Source organism: Diadema setosum, chromosome 12, assembly GCF_964275005.1.
Source record: "Diadema setosum chromosome 12, eeDiaSeto1, whole genome shotgun sequence".
Taxonomy (NCBI): domain Eukaryota; kingdom Metazoa; phylum Echinodermata; class Echinoidea; order Diadematoida; family Diadematidae; genus Diadema; species Diadema setosum.
In genome coordinates, this window is record NC_092696.1 from 35,715,086 (window position 1) to 35,735,873 (window position 20,788).

The 20,788-nt window shown below is 37.5% G+C and overlaps 1 protein-coding gene across 1 annotated transcript; it reads left to right on the forward strand.

Moving 5' to 3' along the window:
• Positions 1–20,788, forward strand: LOC140235573 (serine/arginine-rich splicing factor 10-like). The gene is made up of 6 exons (XM_072315578.1): positions 1–50; positions 2,000–2,301; positions 4,228–4,353; positions 16,362–16,388; positions 16,885–16,953; positions 17,842–20,788. The coding sequence occupies exons 2-6, from the start codon at positions 2,087–2,089 to the stop codon at positions 18,005–18,007; spliced, it is 603 nt and encodes a 200-aa protein (XP_072171679.1). The 5' UTR covers positions 1–50; positions 2,000–2,086; the 3' UTR covers positions 18,008–20,788.

Consider the following 20,788-nt stretch of genomic DNA (forward strand, 5'->3'; position numbering starts at 1 on the left):
AGCGTCAATCGCATAGAAAAGAGTTGGTGGCACGAAGCCCCAAATTTTACGTAAGTACAGACGTTTTTATCAATATTCCTCCAAACCTTCGAGTGATTGATATAGTGATATCCAATATCTAGAGCTATTTACATCATTTTGTGTATCTGATATCTGTTTAGATGCCCGTAATGTGAAATATTCGTGCGCATTTGTGTTGAGTGACCGAGGCTGCATTTCAATCGTTGATATGGCGTGCGTGTGTCCATAGCTGAGACTGCGTGGTACGAGATAGCCAGTGAAGGTCGCTGTGTGTGTGTGTGTGTGACGTAGGCTACAGTCTGTAGGCTTTACGGAAACTGCATGCACGTCGTACGTACGCTGCTGCTGCTGCAGTGCTATCTCTTAATTCTCTTGCTTTGTTGACCGTCTGTCAGGTCAGACCAGGTAGTTGATTATACTAGGTTCTAACGTTAGATTTAAAACAAAAATTGATCAAAGCAAAGCTTGGATAGGAAGGGCTATTCACCTTGCTTTCAAGAGCTTTGCATGCATGCCAGACTTTACTAATCTGCTTCATTTTTGTTTGTGCACTGACCACTGTGTCGAATTTCTAGGTGCAGCTCGTTTGCTTTCAAAAAGAGACTCAGAAATCTTTGGGGGGGGGGGGGGTTCATCCTTCACCTTCAAGTTGTACCATCGGCACACTTCTGATGAAATTAGCCGTTCAGCATCTTAATCATAAATATACTTATGTTCTTTTTTCAATTGCGAGGTGAGTAGATCACCTAGTCTCATAGATTTATGTTAGTGACCGCAAAGCCGCAGAAGTGCCATGCAGTGTACACATGTACATGTAACGTTAGATTCTTCTGCAATTTGAAGTGGGTATGATGGACTGGGTTTACCATAAAAGTGAACATTTTCATGGTGTTGACATTTCTGTGCATTTCGCGGAACCAGAAACCAGTGCGAAAATAAGTAAGAGCATGGGAATATATTTGCTTGCTATACATTTGTATTTCAGAACAGAAGTTTATACTTGATTCCATGGAATTAAAACATGAACTTTATCTTCAATACCCAGCCAAGCACAACAAATTACAAGAACCTCCCAGCAACAGTAATCTCCAGAAGTTTTCAGAAGTAAAATAGAAAAAAAAAGCCACCTTCATTCCGACTTATATTAGTTTGGCACCCTCTCTCCCAGCTGCACTATACCACCTGGGCCCTGACCCTGTTTTATCAAAAGATAAAATCAGTTTTAAATTTCCTTACCACACAGGCTTCCATCTAGACTTACAGTTGAAATCAACTGTATATAATCAATTTTAACTCTCCATAAAACAGGGCCCTGGTCCTGCGTACTGATCCAGATCCAGAAGAAAATGTGACTACAAAATTGTAGTGCACAGTTGGGGTGTTGGATACAATTCTACAGTTTTTCTATGACACAAAATGTTGTCTAAATTGTTTACCCGTATCCAATATGAACACACACGTTAAAAACAACTCCCTCCCCCTTTAAAAAAAAGATATTTATAATTTACAAAATCAGGTAAAAAAACATGTATGTAATTGACAACTAGATGTCAATTGTATTTGATATGAATAACTTTGTCACTGTTTTGAATATGCTCAATGAATAGCATTTAAATGATGGTTACAGTATATTATAAATTATGTGTCAATGTCATTTATGGCATTGTCCTATGACTCCTGACTATGTATTGGTTTGATACAGTTATGATTGAAGCTGTGTGCCAAGTTAGAGGTTATATACAATTACCAGCATGTGTGTGTTTTCTCAAATTGTCACAACACCAGAGATGTTGTACAAACAGGAAGTCTAGACACACACACAAAAATGTCCACTATTCCTGGACTTCTGCCAACATTGTTAGTTGGCCCCCCAGGTGCCTCCCCATGTTCAGCTAATACACAGGAGACTTTTCCCCTCATTAGTAAAAGATTCTGAGACAGCCATTCATGTCACTAGTTCTTCTTGTGTCGCCAACAGCTTCATATAATCGTTGAGGAGGCGTGAGTCTTCTTTCCATTCCGAAAACTGGACGGCTACTTGGGTACCCGGGGCGACAAGGGGAAGATGTCCTCGCACTATCGAGACCATGGCCCGCTCGACTGCAAGGTCTACGTCGGCGACCTAGGGAGCGGCGCGGCCAAACACGAGATTGAGAGGGCGTTCAGCTACTACGGCCAGATCAGCAATGTCTGGATCGCGCGGAACCCCCCGGGCTTCGCCTTTGTGGAGTTTGTCGATAGCCGCGATGCACATGATTCGGTCAGAGGACTCGACGGAAAGTAAGTAACAAAGAATACGGGAAAATTCTCTCTTCTCTCTTTCCCTCTCTCTCTCTCTCTCTCTGTCTTTCGTGGTACAAACGGTGTTAGTACATCAAATGTGAATTTAGCTGTGGGTTTTCATCTTGAATTCTGTCTGCAGAGGTCAGTGAAACAGCTTTTTGGTTGTTTTTTTTTTTTGTTTTTTTTTTTCCTCAGCCTTGCAACTGTACAGAAATTGAGATCTGGGGCCCATTTCATAAAACTTACCATCAGTGACAAGTTGTCATAGATGTGACAAACTACAGAAATCCTTGCATCTGATTGGCTGACAGAAAATTTGTCATAGAAACGTGGCAGTTGTCACTGATTAACAAGTTTTATGAAACGGGCCCCAGGTGTGTACAAATAATGCAAATGATTATTTTGTATTTTTATCAATGTGGATCCGTTGATGTGATTAATTCTTTGTGTTTGACCAATTTCAGCAGCTTTTGATACATAGTTTACATGTAAATGTGCAAATGGGGTACATACATGTACCTTCTCTACATGCTTTGATATTTCCTAAATGTATTTGAATCCAGTCTTTCTTCTCCTTTATTGACCACAGGACACTAAAATTTGATGTCAGGCCTCAAAACTTTAAAAAAAGGGCTATCATTTGGTGGCCTGATTGGGCAGCTAATATTCAGAATGAATTTTTAAATAATTTTCTTTCATTTCAGACCTTCAAAATTTAAAATTCAAAGATTTTAGTGGTCACCAGAGGAAAAAAAGTGTGTCGAGCCCTGCAAGCTTTAAGAAGTAAACGATAAAAGTAAAGTCAAGTTTAGAAATTCCATTTAGGATACGGTTTGTTATGGGAACATAATTATTTTTATCTTGCAGGTATTGAAAAATATGCTTTAGCAATTTCACTGGATCAAAATTTAGCTGCTGAAGCATTTCTATGCCTCAGCCGTGAGGTGTCGCCGGAGGCATTATTCAGTCATTATCCATTTTTAGAAGCATGCAGAATAATATGATCTTTCAAGAAATAAGCAAAACGGAAAAACATATAAAATTGAAGCAGATTTTTCCCCTGTGAGACGTCAAAACAATAACAAGTTTATGTTGTGTTTTTTCATCTTTTGCCATGGCTACTGCATGTGTACAATGACTTGTTATACCGTAGAACTACAGACATATGACGGCAATTAGGAAATACCAAATTATGTTTTATCATGTGCAAGAGTATGCCTGGCTTAGCGGAAGAGGCAATTACGCATCTTAGTAATCGTTAAATTGGCAACAGGCCAGTGAATGCTTTTGGATCACATTCCAAATTTGTGGTCTGCAGCATTCTTTTATAGTGCATTTTTTGGATGTGCCATTTGACCTACTCGGAAAATGAGCAGTTTTAGGTGATGCACTGTTAATAGCACTCAGAGGCCCACCTGCGGTGTGGCAGCATATTACTGCGCTTGCTTCATAGTGGGGCATACAGTATCTGTTCTGTTCATCTAAGATACTGTAGATACTGACTCTAGGAGAACACAACATTCAAATTGATGATATTCCTGAAGGTGGATAGAGTCATAATCCATGTGCCATTACATAACTGTCTTCGTTTTATAATTTTATGCTAGTACTGTACATGTACGGTACATGTACAGTAGCATTAAAAAGAAAAACACTGTTTATACTGAGCCTCAACTCCATTGTATACCCAAGTTACAGTACATTATACTCGAGAGATAAGGTATAGGATCTTGTGCATGTATTTTGAGTATGGCATACAATAAAGTTTGAAGGTCCTGATATTAAAACCACCTCATTGTACAGTATTTGTAACACAGGACAAAGCATTCACCCCATTTTTCTTATGTCAGTATAAAGTTATTTTGTAGGATTGTACATTGTATGTGCCAGAGTAAACTTTGAGAGTCAAATTCTTTCCTTAAGGTATCTTTGTGGCCGGCGGGTCCGAGTAGAGATGTCCAGCGGGAAGTCCAGGCGGCCGAGCCGTGGACGTGAACGAGATCGCGACGTCGCGCCGCGATACAGCGGTGGAAGATACGGACGATCGAGGTATGAAACGAATCAAACATTGTTTCCCCACAGTCTTCCACACTAGACTGATAACGTTGCTACCTCTTGATTATTCCTTTGGTTATTTTTGTGATATATATATTAAAAAAAAGATCAACACTGTGCCATCCAAGAATATATTGCCATTCCATGGCCAAAAGCCATTAATATGAGCACTATAACACTCCTTTTGCTGCCACTGTACATGCAGCAATCAGAATTATTGCAATTCAGTGTAATGGTAGGATCATGAAAGGAGATTGACGCTAAAAATATGCTGTACCAGACTAAACAAGAAGTAGTTAGACACACCAGGGCCCCATTTCATATTAAGAGTTGCTATGATGGAAACTTGTGCTGAGCTATGGTAATGACAATAATAAAAAAGAAAAAGAAACAGGCAATAATCCAGCTTCTTGATTGGCTGTTACTATGCCAATAACGGGAAGTTGCCATTCTAGCAAGAGTTGCTATCCTAACATCTTTTGTGAAATGGGGCCAGGGAGTTAACACAGTGACTGTTTTGTCTAGCAAACTTGACTACCATACCCAGCCATTGACAGGCTTTTAACTTTATCACATTAATACTCCTAGATAATGATTAAAAACATGTCTATTTTAAAGAGAAAGTCACCGTCATAATAATAAAAATCTTGCTTGGAAGGGATCATTTGCAGTGTACCCTACATGTTGGGGTAAATACGGATATTCCTCTATCAATGAAAAGCGAGCTTGTTTTGCAAGGATCAAGTTGTTATGAGTTTTTAGGACCTACATCAATTTTATGTTTGAAAAACCAACTACATGGAGGATCCCCTCCCCTCCCCCCCCCCAAAAAAAAAAAAAGATCATCTAAAGAATTGATGTTATGGAATGATCTTGTGAAATTGCCTGATATTCGTAATATTTGAGTCAGACAAGAGAAGGTGTTAGTATCAATTTTCATTTTCATGCATATACTTAATTTGATTATCACCACCCCAACTTTCAGTACAAATATCACTAATGATGATTAAAAAGAACATAAAAAAACGTATAGATTATGCCTTTTGAAGAAAGACATAAAATGCTCTAATACATGGCCGAATGTGCTCCACTATGTGTTGGAATGTTTGAGGCACATGGTATGCGTGTTTACGTGATCTGTGTGATATTGTCTACATGAACTGTAGAACTGACTTTGTAAAAATCCTGAAATTCTGCACTGTAAGACAAGCTTTGAAGGATGTTACTACAGTGTGGTGTATGTTAAGTGTGTCTGAAATCTATTTTTACTAGTATTATTCCTGTCTGTTTTTTAATGGGGGGGGGGGGGGATGGGTCAGAATCCTGCAGTAATGTCTGGAATAAGATGTGAGGTGATGTACATACTGTACATACATGTAATGTCAACACATGAATTATCTTCTTCTTTTTCTGTTCTTATTGCAATTTGGCAATGTGCCATGAATTGAACAAAGAAAGATCCTAGAAATACATTGTAAGGTAGACATGAAAGAAAAAAGAGAGGAGAGAGAGAGGAAAAAAGGGAGAGAACTAAAAAGAGAATGATTAGTTTATACCATCCTACATGTATGTACTGTACAGTTGTATGTGTGTATGTGTGTGTGTTACATACAATGTATGTACATGTATACGTGTGTATGTTTAAACAATGTGATTGTAGCTGACACTCATGTGTGTATGTGTGTGTGTGTGTTATACTGTGTGTTCATGACATAAATAATTCAGTAGTCATGTATAGGCTGTTATCACCAGGTCTGGATAGATTGCTTTGGCTACCAGCTAATGATGGGCCTGTTTGTATAGGGACTATGTACATTATATATTATCATGTTGATCCATGATATATACATGTAGTAGATTGCACAAATTTGCATCCAGTCTCTTATAGCAAATCTTGCTGAACATTTTTTTTTTTTTTTTTTTTTTTTAACATCTGAATTATGAGCCACATGGCAGATTTGTCAAATGTGTAATGGAAATATTGTACATTCATCTGTGCGTGCATAATCTGTTTATGTTTGTATTCTATGCATGTGCTGTACATTGTACACTGTATGTGTGTGTGAGAATACCACTGTATGTTTGTGTCATTGTTAAGATGTGTATGTGTGTGTATGTTTTTATATTTCATCATAATTTTCAATGTTTGTATAATGTGTGTGTACAATGTACCTCTGTGTGTTTATGTATTTGTGTGTATTCTGCACTGTCATTTTTTTTCCCCCTCAAAGAACTCTTCATAGCAGATGCAGTACATTTTACCTGACTGGACTTTTGTCTTTACTGAGGCTGTACAGTACTGTGCTGTGCTGTGCTCTAGTGTAGATTGCACTCTGTTTTTCAGAGTGTAAATGCTGGCTGTGTTTACAACTCTGTAACTTACAATACCTGCAAGTGTTATACCATGTAGAGGAAACCGATACTTCAGTTCCTAAGTGCCTGAAGGAGAGAAAGTGAGAAGATAAGAGTTGTCATGAATGGGAACTTATTCTGGGATTCTCTACTCCTTCATACTGATGATGAAACTTGATTAAATAGTTTGAAATCCCTCCCTGCATGTACAGCTGTACCATGAATACAATACATCAGTTCAGTACACAGAATAATGTTGAAAGGGGGAACCATGTGGTATTTAAACTATGGGGCATTGCAATGTTTGTTTGGCACTCGTGAGGAAATTTGACCTCAGAAAAAGAAAAATATATTAGGAAATGCTAAATTTCTGGACTTGTTTTGCAGTCGACATAGAGTGTACCAGTAACTGTATGTCACAGATGAGTCTCAAACAATACACTATCAAAATTTCTTCAATCTTCCCAATTGAAGCTTATCATCAAAACCAATGCTGTAGATATCAGAGAGAATCTGGCCAGCTCGGTTTTTTGCTATTGAGAGCTTGCTATCGATCTGTACAACTTGTAGCTGGTCCCATAATCATCAGGCACATGTACCATGCCATTTCACCAACTTCAACCACATGCACGTGAACAGAGCTCACATACAGTGCCAATTGTTAACTACGCTCTACTTTGCTTATTAATAATGATGACATACATGTACACGTGTACTTGTACTAAAGCATACCTATGCTAATCCTCTTTCAACACGCAATATGCTTGGCGTTGTCATTGTCAGCAGTTGGTTGGACTCTCCCACTGACCACAACCATTCAGAGCCATGACTGCAAAACAAATTTTTCTATAAACTTACAGTGTAAAACCTGTCATACAGGTAGGCTTGCATACTGTGGCATGAACAAATGCAGTCGAAGACAAACACCCACCCCAGAAATGTAATCAAAAGAAACATGTAGAGTGGAATAATTTGAATAAGCTTGTCAATTTGCCATGAAGGTCAAAATAATCTTTGAATGTCATGCTAGCTGCATCTTATTGTGGTTTCAAACCTGTGCTCGATTGGGTGTGCAGGTATACAACGTGTAGTCATGTACAGCGAGTAGAAGATTGTCCTTGAATAAAGATTTTTTTTTTTTTTTTTAACTGCTCTTTCTCCCCCCCCCCCCATAAAAAAAGCAAGAACAAAAAACATATTGTGACTCTTACAGTACATGTACAATGGGCAATTCCACGGTATGTAGGACACAGATGCCGAAAATTCAAAATGATATTTGTTTCAAACACCATACATTTTCAGATAATACTTGAGTTGAAGTTTTAAGAATCATTATGTTTTTCAATAAAAGCGGCCATTTTGATTTTCAAAATGGCTGCCAAAATATGCCTATAACTCAATGGTAAGAAAGAGTGTATTGTCACATAATTTGCCCTCTGTATATCCACTTTACTAGTACTCTAAACAACAATCTTTTATATGTATGCAGTTACCAGACGAGTCTTTTACCACATGATAGAAAGAAAAAGCTGGTTGCTTTAAAGAATTTTATAAAAACTTTTAATTAGTGTGACAATGATGGATGTAACGTCAGTTACCAAAAACAAGGAATTTTTAACTTTATTCATCAAAGAAAATGAGCTGTATGATGTAACTTATGATTTCTAATGTATGCCCATATGCCTTCCTTTCAATACCAGAAAATAAGGATACTTGGCATACTGGAGAGTCAAATGAACACATCAAAATGTGTAACGTCAGTTACCGAAACGTCATATAATACCAGTATGTAACGTCAGTTACCATGTCAGTAATTATAACTTAGGCAAATGTTTTAATTTAGGCCATTTCAATACATCTGGGAACTTTGATAGGGAATGATGTCATCACCATGGTACACTGTATGTCCATGGATACATTTTTTTTTTGTTCATTTTATCTTATTTATTTATTTATCTTTTTTTTTTTTTGGTGGGAGGGTTGAGCTTTTGATTTTCTGTTCAACACAAGTTTAAGGTTAAATCATCTGGAAGTTTAGGTTTACCACATGCAATATATAATGCACTCAAATTACTATACAGTACATTCACAGTCCTACGGGATGATAAAGCTACCAAATTTGTAGGCCTAATCAATGATGTTGTTGCATGGTAACCACCTTTTTCTATTAAAAAGCTTCTGTACAGCTGTATACCAACAGTTTTATAATCTTTACTAATAACTACTTTTGCTAGCATTTTTCTTTTTTTCTGGAAGCTTAGTGAAGTTTCTATCTAAAGGCAAATGCAGGAACAGATATATTTCTTCGCTTACACTTAAATGTGTGGTTTAGTTAATATGGCACATCTAGAAATGGTACATAAGCAGGCCTGACATAAGGCATGTACTGTCATTACTGTTTGAAACTAACACTGATGTTGCTCAACGTTTAACACTGATGTTGCTCAAAGTGAGAGGTGATTCTAGGGTAAAATAAAAAACTGTTCATATTTGTTTATCACTTTATTTCATTCATGCAGGGACATTTTTGTAATACATGATAATTATGAACAGGAAGATTCGTTTATATTGATCTTAGAATTCTTTCGTTGCAAAGTTTTATTTCTTGATATCTGGGATGTATTTGCAAGCCTTGATATACCAGCGAAAAGGAAAAGAAAAACAATTACATTCCTTCAAGCAAGGAATAAACAAATAATGCCCTTTTGACCAAAATAGCATGATTCTTCTTCACAGAAAAAATATTGAAAGTGTAACACTATTCATTTTAATCATTATTGATAATGGAGATCATTTTTTTTTTTAATTTGTGGCCCTAACAATGCCTTGAGGGAGAAGGAGTAAAATAAAGAAAAGAAGAAAGAATATATCACAGTAGATTTCATACATATATAGAGAATAGGCCCTATGAATATTTTTATTTGTATGTCTGTGTTTTTTCCCCATGACCTGAAAGATTTTTTTTTTTTTCAAACACAAAAATATCTGTGTTTTGTGTAGTACTGCAGGGCATTATGGGTGGGGTACTCTAGATAGAAATTTTCCTGTTCATTAATAAAAAAAAAACCTTAGTTATGTCAATATTCATACTTGGAACTGCTGAATCTAAATGGCTCTGTGTAATCATAACTGTTGAATAAGCATTCAATCTTAAGACAAATGTCAAGAAATATCCTCTGGTGCATTTACATTATTTTTGCTCAACTGTGCTATGGCATGGGGGGGGGGGGGGAGCTTGCCCCCTAAGGATCCCATCCCATTTGTGTCTTTAGATTTTGTTTTAATTTGTTGCTAAGTAAATGCCTGGGATTGTTACTGGTATACTGCAGCAGTATAACCTGTTAAATAAATTAGTTCTTTGTAAACCCCATAGCAAAAGTATGTGTAACGTCAGTTACGTAACGTCAGTTACTGACATGTTTCCCTTTAAGTTTTCATTAAACACAAAGAAAATAGACTAATGTTTCATTTCATTTGGGTATTTGTAATTGATGAACCAAGGTATGATTCCATATCAAACAAATCACTCTGAAAGGTCAGAATTATAAAATATCACAAAACTATTCCTAATCATGATTTTCCATGTGTAAACCCTATGGCAAATGTAAGCGTAACGTCAGTTACGTAACGTCAGTTACCGTCATGCCTTCACTGAAATTGGCATGGTGCTAAAAGGAAATATCTAAAGTGCACATTATTTTGCACGACTGTTCCTAAGAACCTAGGTATATTACCATATAAAACACATAGAGTTTAGAAGTCAGGGACATGAGATATTTCCATTTAAATCTACACCATAATTTCCCATGTCCTTTTTCCGTAACGTCAGTTACCGACACATTTTCACTTGCTATGTGATAAGGAATGCAGTTTGAGAGAAAAACTTTCCACCTATTTCTTCATTCTCATGAACTCATTCATCAATGCTAATTACAAGCCCCAGGTGCTTTCATTCACAAAACTACAGCATAAACAATTTCATGAAAATCCTTACACGTAACGTCAGTTACCGTGGAATTGCCCAATGTAAAGGTAAAAAAAAGGTTTAAAAAGGGAAAGAAATGGCATTGTAACTCGTAGGAGGAACATATTCCGTGGCTTGTTCTACTTTTGATAGTGTCATGCTGATGCAAGTTCACTGCAGAGCTGAACTGGAATTATGATCATACAAGTGATTATAGAAATTGAATTTTAGTGGAGCCAGGTTGAGGGCATGTATGACAAAATCTATTTTTTGAACAAGGCAGTGTGTTTTTTTTACAGCCCTGGCTCAGCAATGAAAGGAAATAATATGAGTGCAGCTGGTATTCAAAAAAGGCAATCCTGCCACAGTAGGAAGGAGGCAATGGATGAAAATCAATTAAAGGGGAAATCCAGTCCAAATGGTGTATGAGATAGTCTGATAAGAAAGAGTAAAATATTATGAGTTCAAAGGTAAAATTTTGTTCGAAATCGGGTGAAAATTACTTTAACTATCATACCATCTCTTTATTCAAAAATTGATTCCTTTTCCGAGGTTTACAAATTGTGTTAAAGTAAGGTTGTACTGTACGGGCACCATTTCTTTGTATGGGTCTGGAATGTCACTGTGTTGTGTTTGTGTGTGTGTGCGTGTGTGTGTGTGTGTGTGTGTGTGTGTGTGTGTGTATGTGTCTTTCTAGTTTTCCCTGATCTGTGAAATTTCTGATGTCAATGTATCCTTGCATCCTTCCTCTCATTGTATCTAAATACTTTCCTAGTGAACCTCTATGCAATAATGGTGTGTTCCTTTAAAACCATTACAGGCACGTACATACATGTATACCATAAATATTAATGGATACATTCTGTTCATGGACAACTTCTCTTGTGCAGTTGTATTCTTTTTTCTGTTGAACAATTCCTTTTTCTGTTGAACAATTCCTTTTTTATTTTTTTTCTTACAAGTTTTTGATGTTTTTGATTATACATTGTAGTGCACCAGTTGCTTTTGTTTCTGTTCTTTTCTTCTTCTTCTTTTTTTTTTCGGGGGGGGGGGGGGGCTGTTGTGTATGTGCGTGTTTTGCAGTAGGAATTATTTCTTTCTTAAATTCTTTTTGTCTGTCACAGGATATTTCATAGAATGAAAATAGGGATTGATATCATCTATTGCTATCATTATTTGTAGCAATTTTGTCACTTTATTAGGACATGTACATGCAATACATTATGGTATGTGCCTCTGTGCCAACAATTTCATTAGGCACATAAATGTACACTGTACATTCATGTACTTTAAAGGGATGGTATAGTATTAGTGGAGATGAGGATTGGGCTGTTAACTTTTTGTGAGAAGCCACATGAAATTATACAGAGCATGGTACCATTCTGAGAGGAATTCAAAGTTTATGAGATGAAAATCAGTTTTGGAATGGCGGAGACATCCAGAAACAAAGTAAAACAAAGTGATCCTAATGAAAGGTAGGGCCTACTTTTTTTTATTAAGATTGCTTGTTTTGGATATCTCGGCCATTCAAAAACCAATTTTTATCAAATAATTATCAAATCCCTCTTGAAATTACTTGCTTTTTCATATTAAAGAGTTTTCTCATTACATCTCAGCAAAACAATCTTAGAAACCTGAAGTTAGGTCTCAACCAAAACTATACAATCCCTTTAAAGAATATCACAGTGATTTTATTGTGCATACAGTGTGGATACTGTATGATCTAATGTTGGAGATTCGCTCCTTTGTCCTGTTGATGATCCTCTTCCTGCGTGATTATTAGTTCCCTAAATTGATCTGACTCAGCTGTGGTAGAGCGCCAAGAATCCAATATGTCTGACAATCAATCAAAATATCATGACCTCGCTTATTATGCGTGTATGGTGAGGCCCACTACGATGCATCGGCGGGAGAATGTCATTATACACAGCATATAGACGCGTATTACACGTAGAACTTTGTACTTTGTACCTTACCATTATATTGTATTCATGAGTGTGCATTGATAAACGCTGTTGAAGCGGCAAAACGTCGTACATTTTGTATCTAAAAAATGACTTGTTCAGGAGAGCCAAAAAGAGATGGCAGCCAAAGCACTATAACAAATGGGATCACATTTCCTCTGACATGCCCTGATGGCTTCATTTGGGAGTACATGTAAGATACAAATTTAGCTAGGATTTAGACAGGACATCACTTGACTGATTATCTGATGATTAAATCCCCCCCCCCCCCAAAAAAAAAAAGGGGGAAAAAAGTGATTTGTACCCAAATTTGAGATACAAAGTTTGTCACCAGGTTTGGATGTTTCTTTTTTCAAGAAGGTCACAGGATGCCCTTGACTTTTTGTCCCATGTTTTACTGTACAAATGTATGTCCATGCAGCATGACAGTTTTAAAATGATGTACATTATACATTGTACCTCAATGTTTTCCTGTGAAAACAGGCCTGGCTGTTATCTTGTATGGTGCCAGGTGCCAATGTACATAACTGAGATTAACTCTTTCCGTAACAGATATTAATTTCCTGAAATCTACCCTATCATAACACCTACACTGCCAGTACTGTACCTTACAACACCTACTCAAATATCCATAAGCCTGTTAATAAGCAAACAGCTGTTGAATACATACAGGTTATTAGATGTAATAATCTTTCCGCCGGGATGTACATATTCCCCCTTCTCCGCATAGAGTGCCATAAGGAATTGATCCCTGTATGGCTGAGGGGCTTTCTAAATTTTACCCAGATTTTAAGTGATATGACGTGGCATTAAAGTCAACTTTCATTTGATTAGAATGAAATCAAACAAGCAGAATAGTTCCAAGAAGTTTCATGAAAATAAGACAAAAGATATCACATAACAGGTTGTAGAAGTCACAAAATTTTATAGTTTCACATTTATTTATTTTTTTTTTGGGGGGGGGGGGGGAGAATGAAACACCTTTTATCAAATAACAACCTCAGACAAAAGTGAATTTTGACAAAAGCAGTATAAAGGAATTTTTTCCTGTGCAAGTCAATTTTTGTTCTGATTTTTTTTTCTATTGAACAAACTGTAATGAAAATATGAGATGGTGTGCATGGTATTCTGTCCATCATACAGTGTAGAGTTTTAGTAGTCTCACTAACTATGGTACATACTAGTACATACATTGTATATACAGTGTACAATGTATGTAACTTTAATTGAAGGAAATGTGTAGTGGCCAGACTGTCACATTATGTTTGTTTATTTTATTTGACTTTTATACAATAAAATAGAATTAACACATCTTATATTCATTCAGGTAGATATTTTCTTTGACCTAGCCGATTTCTTGACTAGTGCGAGGTCAACAACTAATACAGTGTAGGTGAGGTTGACTGCGCATTATAAAATTTGTGTGTTTCTTTTTTTTTCTTTAAAATGCACATATATGCAGTCTGATTGTGTGGCAGAAATTATTACCAGAAATTTGTCTCATGTTCTTTGTTTGTAGTATAAACAAATTCCTAACTTCCCCATCGACTTGTACCAAATTTATTTCTGCATAAATACAGTGTATATCAGGTACATTGTACATGTACAAGTTGTACCATACTTGCATATTATGCACTAAAGCTTTTGGGTTGCAGGATATTGTATTGGACTTCATTCTCATCAGGTTTTATGTTTTTGTTTCTTTATTTTTACCAAATGCAATTATTGAACTGAAATTGATGTTAATTGGTGTTTTTGATCTCAATACAAGATATAATTTACCTTCCTGAATTTTCAGCTGTCAACACTATAGCTTTCATCAGCGGAGGTAAATATCTTGGATTGAGATCAAAAGTTTAACACCAAGTTCCGTTGAATTTCCAATGCAGATGAGCTTCTACTCCAAAATGCAATTTATTATTTCTAGTCCCATAAATAAGTACATGTTACTGTATGACAGCACTCAGATGTATAGCATGTACATGTAGTTATAGTGCACTTGTAAATGTTTTCACAATGAATCTAAAGCCAATTATTCAAGATTGTCTTTTCACTGAGAGAGGTCTGAATTATTTTAAGTTTGTCATCTTCATTTTGCTTCTATTAGATGCAACTTTTACATACTCTCCAATGACAATTTTTTGTGAATGAGGAAAATGAGGAAAAGAGGTCTTTGTTACTCAGTGTGTATCATATGTGAGAGTGAAACCAGTGAATGATTGTAATTTATTTTTATATATATGTGAGAAGTGGTGGGATGGCGCGGAGGAGTGTGTTCGTAAAGCTTACCGTCTTGATCACAGTGTTTCTGCTGCCATTGTTTCAGGAGACTTTGCAAAAGCCTACTCACCACCATCATCAACCTACACCATCACCACGATTCTTCACCACCGATCACATGATCCCATCCGCCCAATCAGAGCTCTGGGTCCTCCGGCTCACAACCAACACAACCTAGCCTCTCTGCTTCCAAAGTCTTTGATGGAGGCCCTTGCTCCCTACACCAACACCACCACCACCAACAACAACTACTACAACAGACAAAAATCCATCCCCAAAGTCAACTCACCCTTCCCCCAATCTAGTCAAGCTCAAAGTCTCAACAGCTTGACTCAGCCTTCAGGCTTCTCCAGGGCCCCAACCATCCCCTTGGGGGAATCTACACCACCATCTGTCTCAGCCAATCAGCATTCACTATCAGCCAGTCCCCAGCCAATCAGCTCTCAGAATCAACAAGCCCCAACCAATCGGCTTTAAGCAACTCTCTCATCCCAGCCCAACACCTGTTGGCTCCTTTCTTCTCCCAGCTTCCAAAGGCAGAAAGGTTGCTCTAGCAGACAGTGCTTGTTCAATAATGTCTAGTACACAATTTGTTTAATAAAAACGATGATACAGTTTTTCAATCACTCTATGCAATGAATGTCCGTTGCTTGATGTTGTTTCTTTTCTCTTTTTCTGGACATAAAGTATAGCCAAGTTGCTTGCTTGCTAGTAAACTTTGCAGCAAAAAAAAACTGCAAATTTACTTTTAGTAATCAGTTGATTTGTGTTGAAAGTGGTTCTTTAAAGTCACAAAAAGAGGACTGATTTATGATTTAACAATGTTTGGAGTATTCATCATAATCCTAGTTATTAAAAACAGTGGTGATAATGTTAATGTTCATTTCAATATAACCACATTGGGGACTTGGCTCGTAAATGTCTTTTTAGATTTATTAAATGAAGTCAATTGCTCAGAACAACTGCTTGATTGGCAACAAGATTATTGTGCAACAAGGGAAGATCGTGCTACCACTGTATTTTTGTGTCTGATTTTACACAGTGAACTACGTTTTGTATATTCAAACTCTGTCCCGCGCTCACACATTTAATACATCGTATTGTAAATGGAGGTTATTGTGCATGCTTGTTATCCAAATATTGAAGATTAAATCATGAAATATTCACCTGCAGTAGGTCTTAGAGATATATAGGAAATCACACAAGTGTCTGTACAGTACTTGTGACATGCATGAGTCTATAAAACTTTGTCCAACATGAGTTACACCCAATTATGCCCACTCAAGCTGTGTCCACTCAATTTTACTATGCGTGCTCAACAGAAGTTCTATCAAAGTGGCCTGCATACACACATGTGCATGGAGAAAACTTTAGGTAAGTAGAATATTGAGATTGGCGACATTAACATTTTTTCCCTCTGTTCTCATTTCCCCCTTCTGTAGATACAGCTACAGCCGAAGTCGAAGCAGGTATGTCTACGAAAGCATTTTCACAATGTGCTTGACGCACAACAGTTTTGAAACAGTGTATTATATTTGAAGAGGGAGTGTTCACATGAACATTTTTGATTTCTTCATTGCCATATCAATCAGCTAAACTTGGAACTGATGTGGTCTTTCTTTCGTCATGTTTTGGACCTGTACAATGTAGTCTTCTTTTTGCAGGGTTGCCTCGAGACCCATTCTTTCCTCATGGACAAAACTACATTTTTAGCTGACATGCATTTTAATACTGAAGTCTTTCTAGTGGCATTTCTTCAAGTCATCATGAGTATAGCATTTGCCATTGCTCTTTTACTTTTACTCCTCAATTTATGCTTTACCAGTAGTTATTTATTCACTGCAGTATTAACTGGAAAGTTCAATCAATATGAATGGTGTGGAAAGTTCCGCTCTTTTTGACATGAATAGTTTGTGCCCCCTGTGTTCTTAGTTTGCCATCTGTGCTTGTCTCCACCCTTCCCAGGTCACCAAAGCGCTATCGATCTCGTAGCAGGTCCCCTCGTCGTCGATCACCACCTCCCCGACGGTACAGGTGTGTATCATCGCTTCAAAATTCATTCTCAACAGAGAAAAGAAAAAAAAAATCACAAATTATAAATGAGGACTATATGACAATTAATGCTTATGTACGTGCAAGTGAAAATAAATTATGCATTTCTCATTTTTTTCCTCAAGGTTGTCCCATAAAGCTGTGTGCAGTTTGGGATTCTCCTTTCTTAGGCTTGTCCTTTTCCCTGCGAATATTAATCTCTATTTCAGGCATAATTTATCATTTGCAGAAGAAACAAAAGCCCAGCATTAGTGCTTTAAAATGTTCTAAAATGTGAGTTAGGGATAGAAACGACCACTGTAAAAATTTGAATCCGTATAATTGATGTTCAGTGTTGTTAAATCCACAAAATATGAACAATAATTATAATAAAGATGTTTTCAGACTGAACCATCTACAGTTGCGGTTTAATGAGAAAAATACTGATATCTCCTTATATTTTAGGCTTTATTGCAAAAAATTTATATGGTAGGATGTTTTGTGATACAACAAACCTACACATATGCATCAGAAGTGATATGTTGAACATCTTTTTAAATCACAGCTTCCAAAGGTAAACAGGACCTTTAACTGAAGGAAGCAGTTTTCTGACATTTTGCTATTAGACAAATTTGCAAGGCCCCATTTCATGAAAAGATTCTATGGTAGCAACTCTTCCTGAAGTGACAAATGTCATGCTATAAAAGACAGGAAGCTTCCCAATTGACTGTTGCCTTGGGAAGTTGCTATTCCAGCAAGATGTGATATTTTTCAGTAAAACAAGCCAATGTTTCACGGCTACCCCAGTTTTATTGAATTCATTATATTGGTTCGTGGCAGAGATTAGAACGAGATGATTGACTTGGTCTTCGAAATCTGTTTGATTCACAGGAGCCGCTCGCGTTCCCACTCCCGCTCCCACTCCCGGGACCGGGACCGCTCCCGCGACCGTTCCCGCTCAAGGAGCCCTCGCTACAACCGTTCCCGCTCCCGCTCCCGCTCCCCAGGAGACAAGGGAGATCACGATCACAACGGCATGGAGCAGACGGCAGATTAAGGTCATCTCTAGGAGGAGTAGGGTTTCGTCAAACACCGCTCGTTTTACCAAAAGAGATTATTCCATGTCCGCGTAATATATCCATGTTCACTCTATCACGTCAAGAATGGCTGCTTCAAAAGGACTTAGCTAAAATCTGCCATGAGTTTATCAGCTCTACTACTTGAGAGTGTTTTCTTTGAGGGTAGCGAATCTTATCACAAATGCGTTAAATTGAACCAGATTTATTATGGGTCGAGAACAAAGACTTATTCAGTAAATTCATCACATGTATGATATGTCTGTATAATAAACATATTTTTGGATGATAATTTCAGTTTATCTGATGACTTGCGCAGTTTGGATGCCTACAGTTTTTGTGGAAATTATGAGAAATTTGAAGAACATCATGACTTCTGACAGCTTAGGGAGAATTTGTTTTTTTCGGCAGGTGCATGGCACATACTGCTGCGTGATAAAGCGTCATCTTTGGTGTACAGGTATACTGTGTGTGTTTCTGTCATGGAACTAAAACATCTGGTAAGAGAAAGCTTGTACTGGCTTCAAATGAAGTGTGAAAATTTGCCAGACCTTACTTCTTCATTGTGTCACTTTACACTCTACTGTTGGTGTGGATAGTTTGCACAGGTGTCTTGCAAATTTTGGATTTTTTTACCCCATTTTCTTTTCCTCTCTCTTTGTTTTTGACAACACATACAAATGGAAATGCATCTTGGAATATTTAAAGGTTAGTTTGGTATGTTGTAGATTGTCATGAACGTTTATAGACAAGTCAACTCCAAGCACCTGCCAATTAGTTGCGCTGTAACACAGAAGCTTCACCTGGTGTGGTAACGCATGCACAGCCGTCGATATAAGGAATGCTGGCTCCAGTTGAATGTTCATTTAGATTGTATGAACTTACTGTAAGATTCTGAAGTAAGCAATTTCTTTTAAGCCCCAGTTTGTGGCCAATTACTCCTCATAAATGACAGACTCTTCCTGCAGCATGCAATAAGAGTGTTTCCCTATGGTGGCTTTTACGCTTTGATGCGGCAAAATAAGCCGGGATATCCAAAAGCATGAGACTTTCCTATGTAGTCCTAAAAAATGTGGTGTGTGGTCCAAACGAATCAAAGCTGAGCCAAAGTGAAGCATGCGGAGGAGGAAAGAAAATTCAATTAAAACCCTGGTGAAGTGATATTAGGGAGCTTTAGATTTTGACGCGCGAACGCTCAGAGGGGAAAAAAAAAACATGTTCTGAGCATGCGCAGAAGCCCCCGTCAAGTCGATTTATTTTTAGCTTGCATCGCCAAGTTTTTCACTACGCGTACTGGGCTATTTTTACATCCGCACAGTTTGCAATGTAGAGAACTACTTCATGCACCGATCATATGGGGGTGCCATTTTATTTTTTATACATTGCGTCCCAGCGTAATCTAAAGCTACTTTTCAACGTGACGCAGGGGAGAGGAGAACGTCCAGCGCACTCCTCTCAAACATCCGCACATCAAAATCTAAAGCTCCCTATTGATAACAAATCTATTTTGATAAGCATTTGATGCCTGCATTCATGCTCTAAATGGCCTATTTTGACAAATTGCGGATCGTGTAGACTTCAAATATTGAGGCACATTGCAACAGAATTGCTCAAGACTTTGCGCACAAAAAAAGATGGTGATATGGTAAAGTTTCAATATTTGTGAAATTCTTCATTTCGGGCAGCAATTGTTGTTGTTGACATATGGGTGAGGATGGATTTCTTTGTTGGGACCTTGTGCCTATACTCGGTAATGCATTGTTACCATAAAAGAAAGAGTTCAGTTGTACATATTTTACCCTGTGAGTTCAGCAAATGTAGCTGGGCTTCGTTTGTGAGTGGCAAGGGTGTGACTTTTTTAACTTTACAGCTTTTTTTTTTTTGTTTAAAATATTACTAACTGGATGTCGTATTGGTGGCCCATACATTAGTAGGATGATCATTTGAAAATGTGAAATTTTGACAATGATGTATTTGCCAACAGCGAGGTAGCATGCGTGCGATGAATTATGCAAGACTCACAATGTCCTTGGTTTTATGATTGTGCAACATTTTTACACATCAATATTTCAAGTAATTGTGATGCCTTCTTTATTGTTTTCATGATCACCCCAGACCAAAGCACACATCTTTTTATTGTTAAAGATGTATGGATAGAATGAATGTGGATCTGATGAGACATGATAAGGCGAAGTGATGTGGAAACTTTTCTTCTTTCGTGTTTTTGTCCGTCCTTGTGCAGAGCAAGGCGCATTGAGTCACTGTACTTCATCACTATTTCTCAACCCTAGTAGAGTACTGTATATAAAGCTGTTATTTTAGCGAGGGTTTGATTTTCGCGAATTTCGCGAATCACAGTTGGATCGCGAATTTAACAACACGCGAAAATGTCCCCATACGCTTTGTTGATAGAGCATTACCGTAAAGGTCGGCGTCGATTCGCAAAAACAGCATCTCGCGAAAATGTCTATGACCTTGTCATCCGCGGAAATATCTGTACGCGAAAATAACAGCATATAGAGTATGTTTGGTTTGATATACTTTGTACATTCAGACAGCACCATTGGCTTCAAGAGAAGGTTTGCCGTGCCTGTTCCAAATCACCCTCCCCCATCCCCCAAGCCTCAATGTGTCCCTAATTCTGCAGGGGAGTCCTTGAAATATTGGTATCTATTTCTGACCCGACTAGAGATTACAAGAACATCCCTGATGTGGGATCTGGCCTGTTGAAATGCATGTGACACACAAGTGTTTTTTTTTTT

What these genes read in the sequence shown, in the direction of transcription:
- LOC140235573 (XM_072315578.1), top strand. Translation starts at nt 2,087, where the DNA reads ATGTCCTCGCACTATCGAGACCATGGCCCGCTCGACTGCAAGGTCTAC. An exon ending in GGAAGATACGGACGATCGAG is followed by an intron (nt 4,354 to 16,361) that starts GTATGAAACGAA and finishes CCCCTTCTGTAG; the next exon opens with ATACAGCTACAGCCGAAGTC. An exon ending in CCACCTCCCCGACGGTACAG is followed by an intron (nt 16,954 to 17,841) that starts GTGTGTATCATC and finishes TTTGATTCACAG; the next exon opens with GAGCCGCTCGCGTTCCCACT.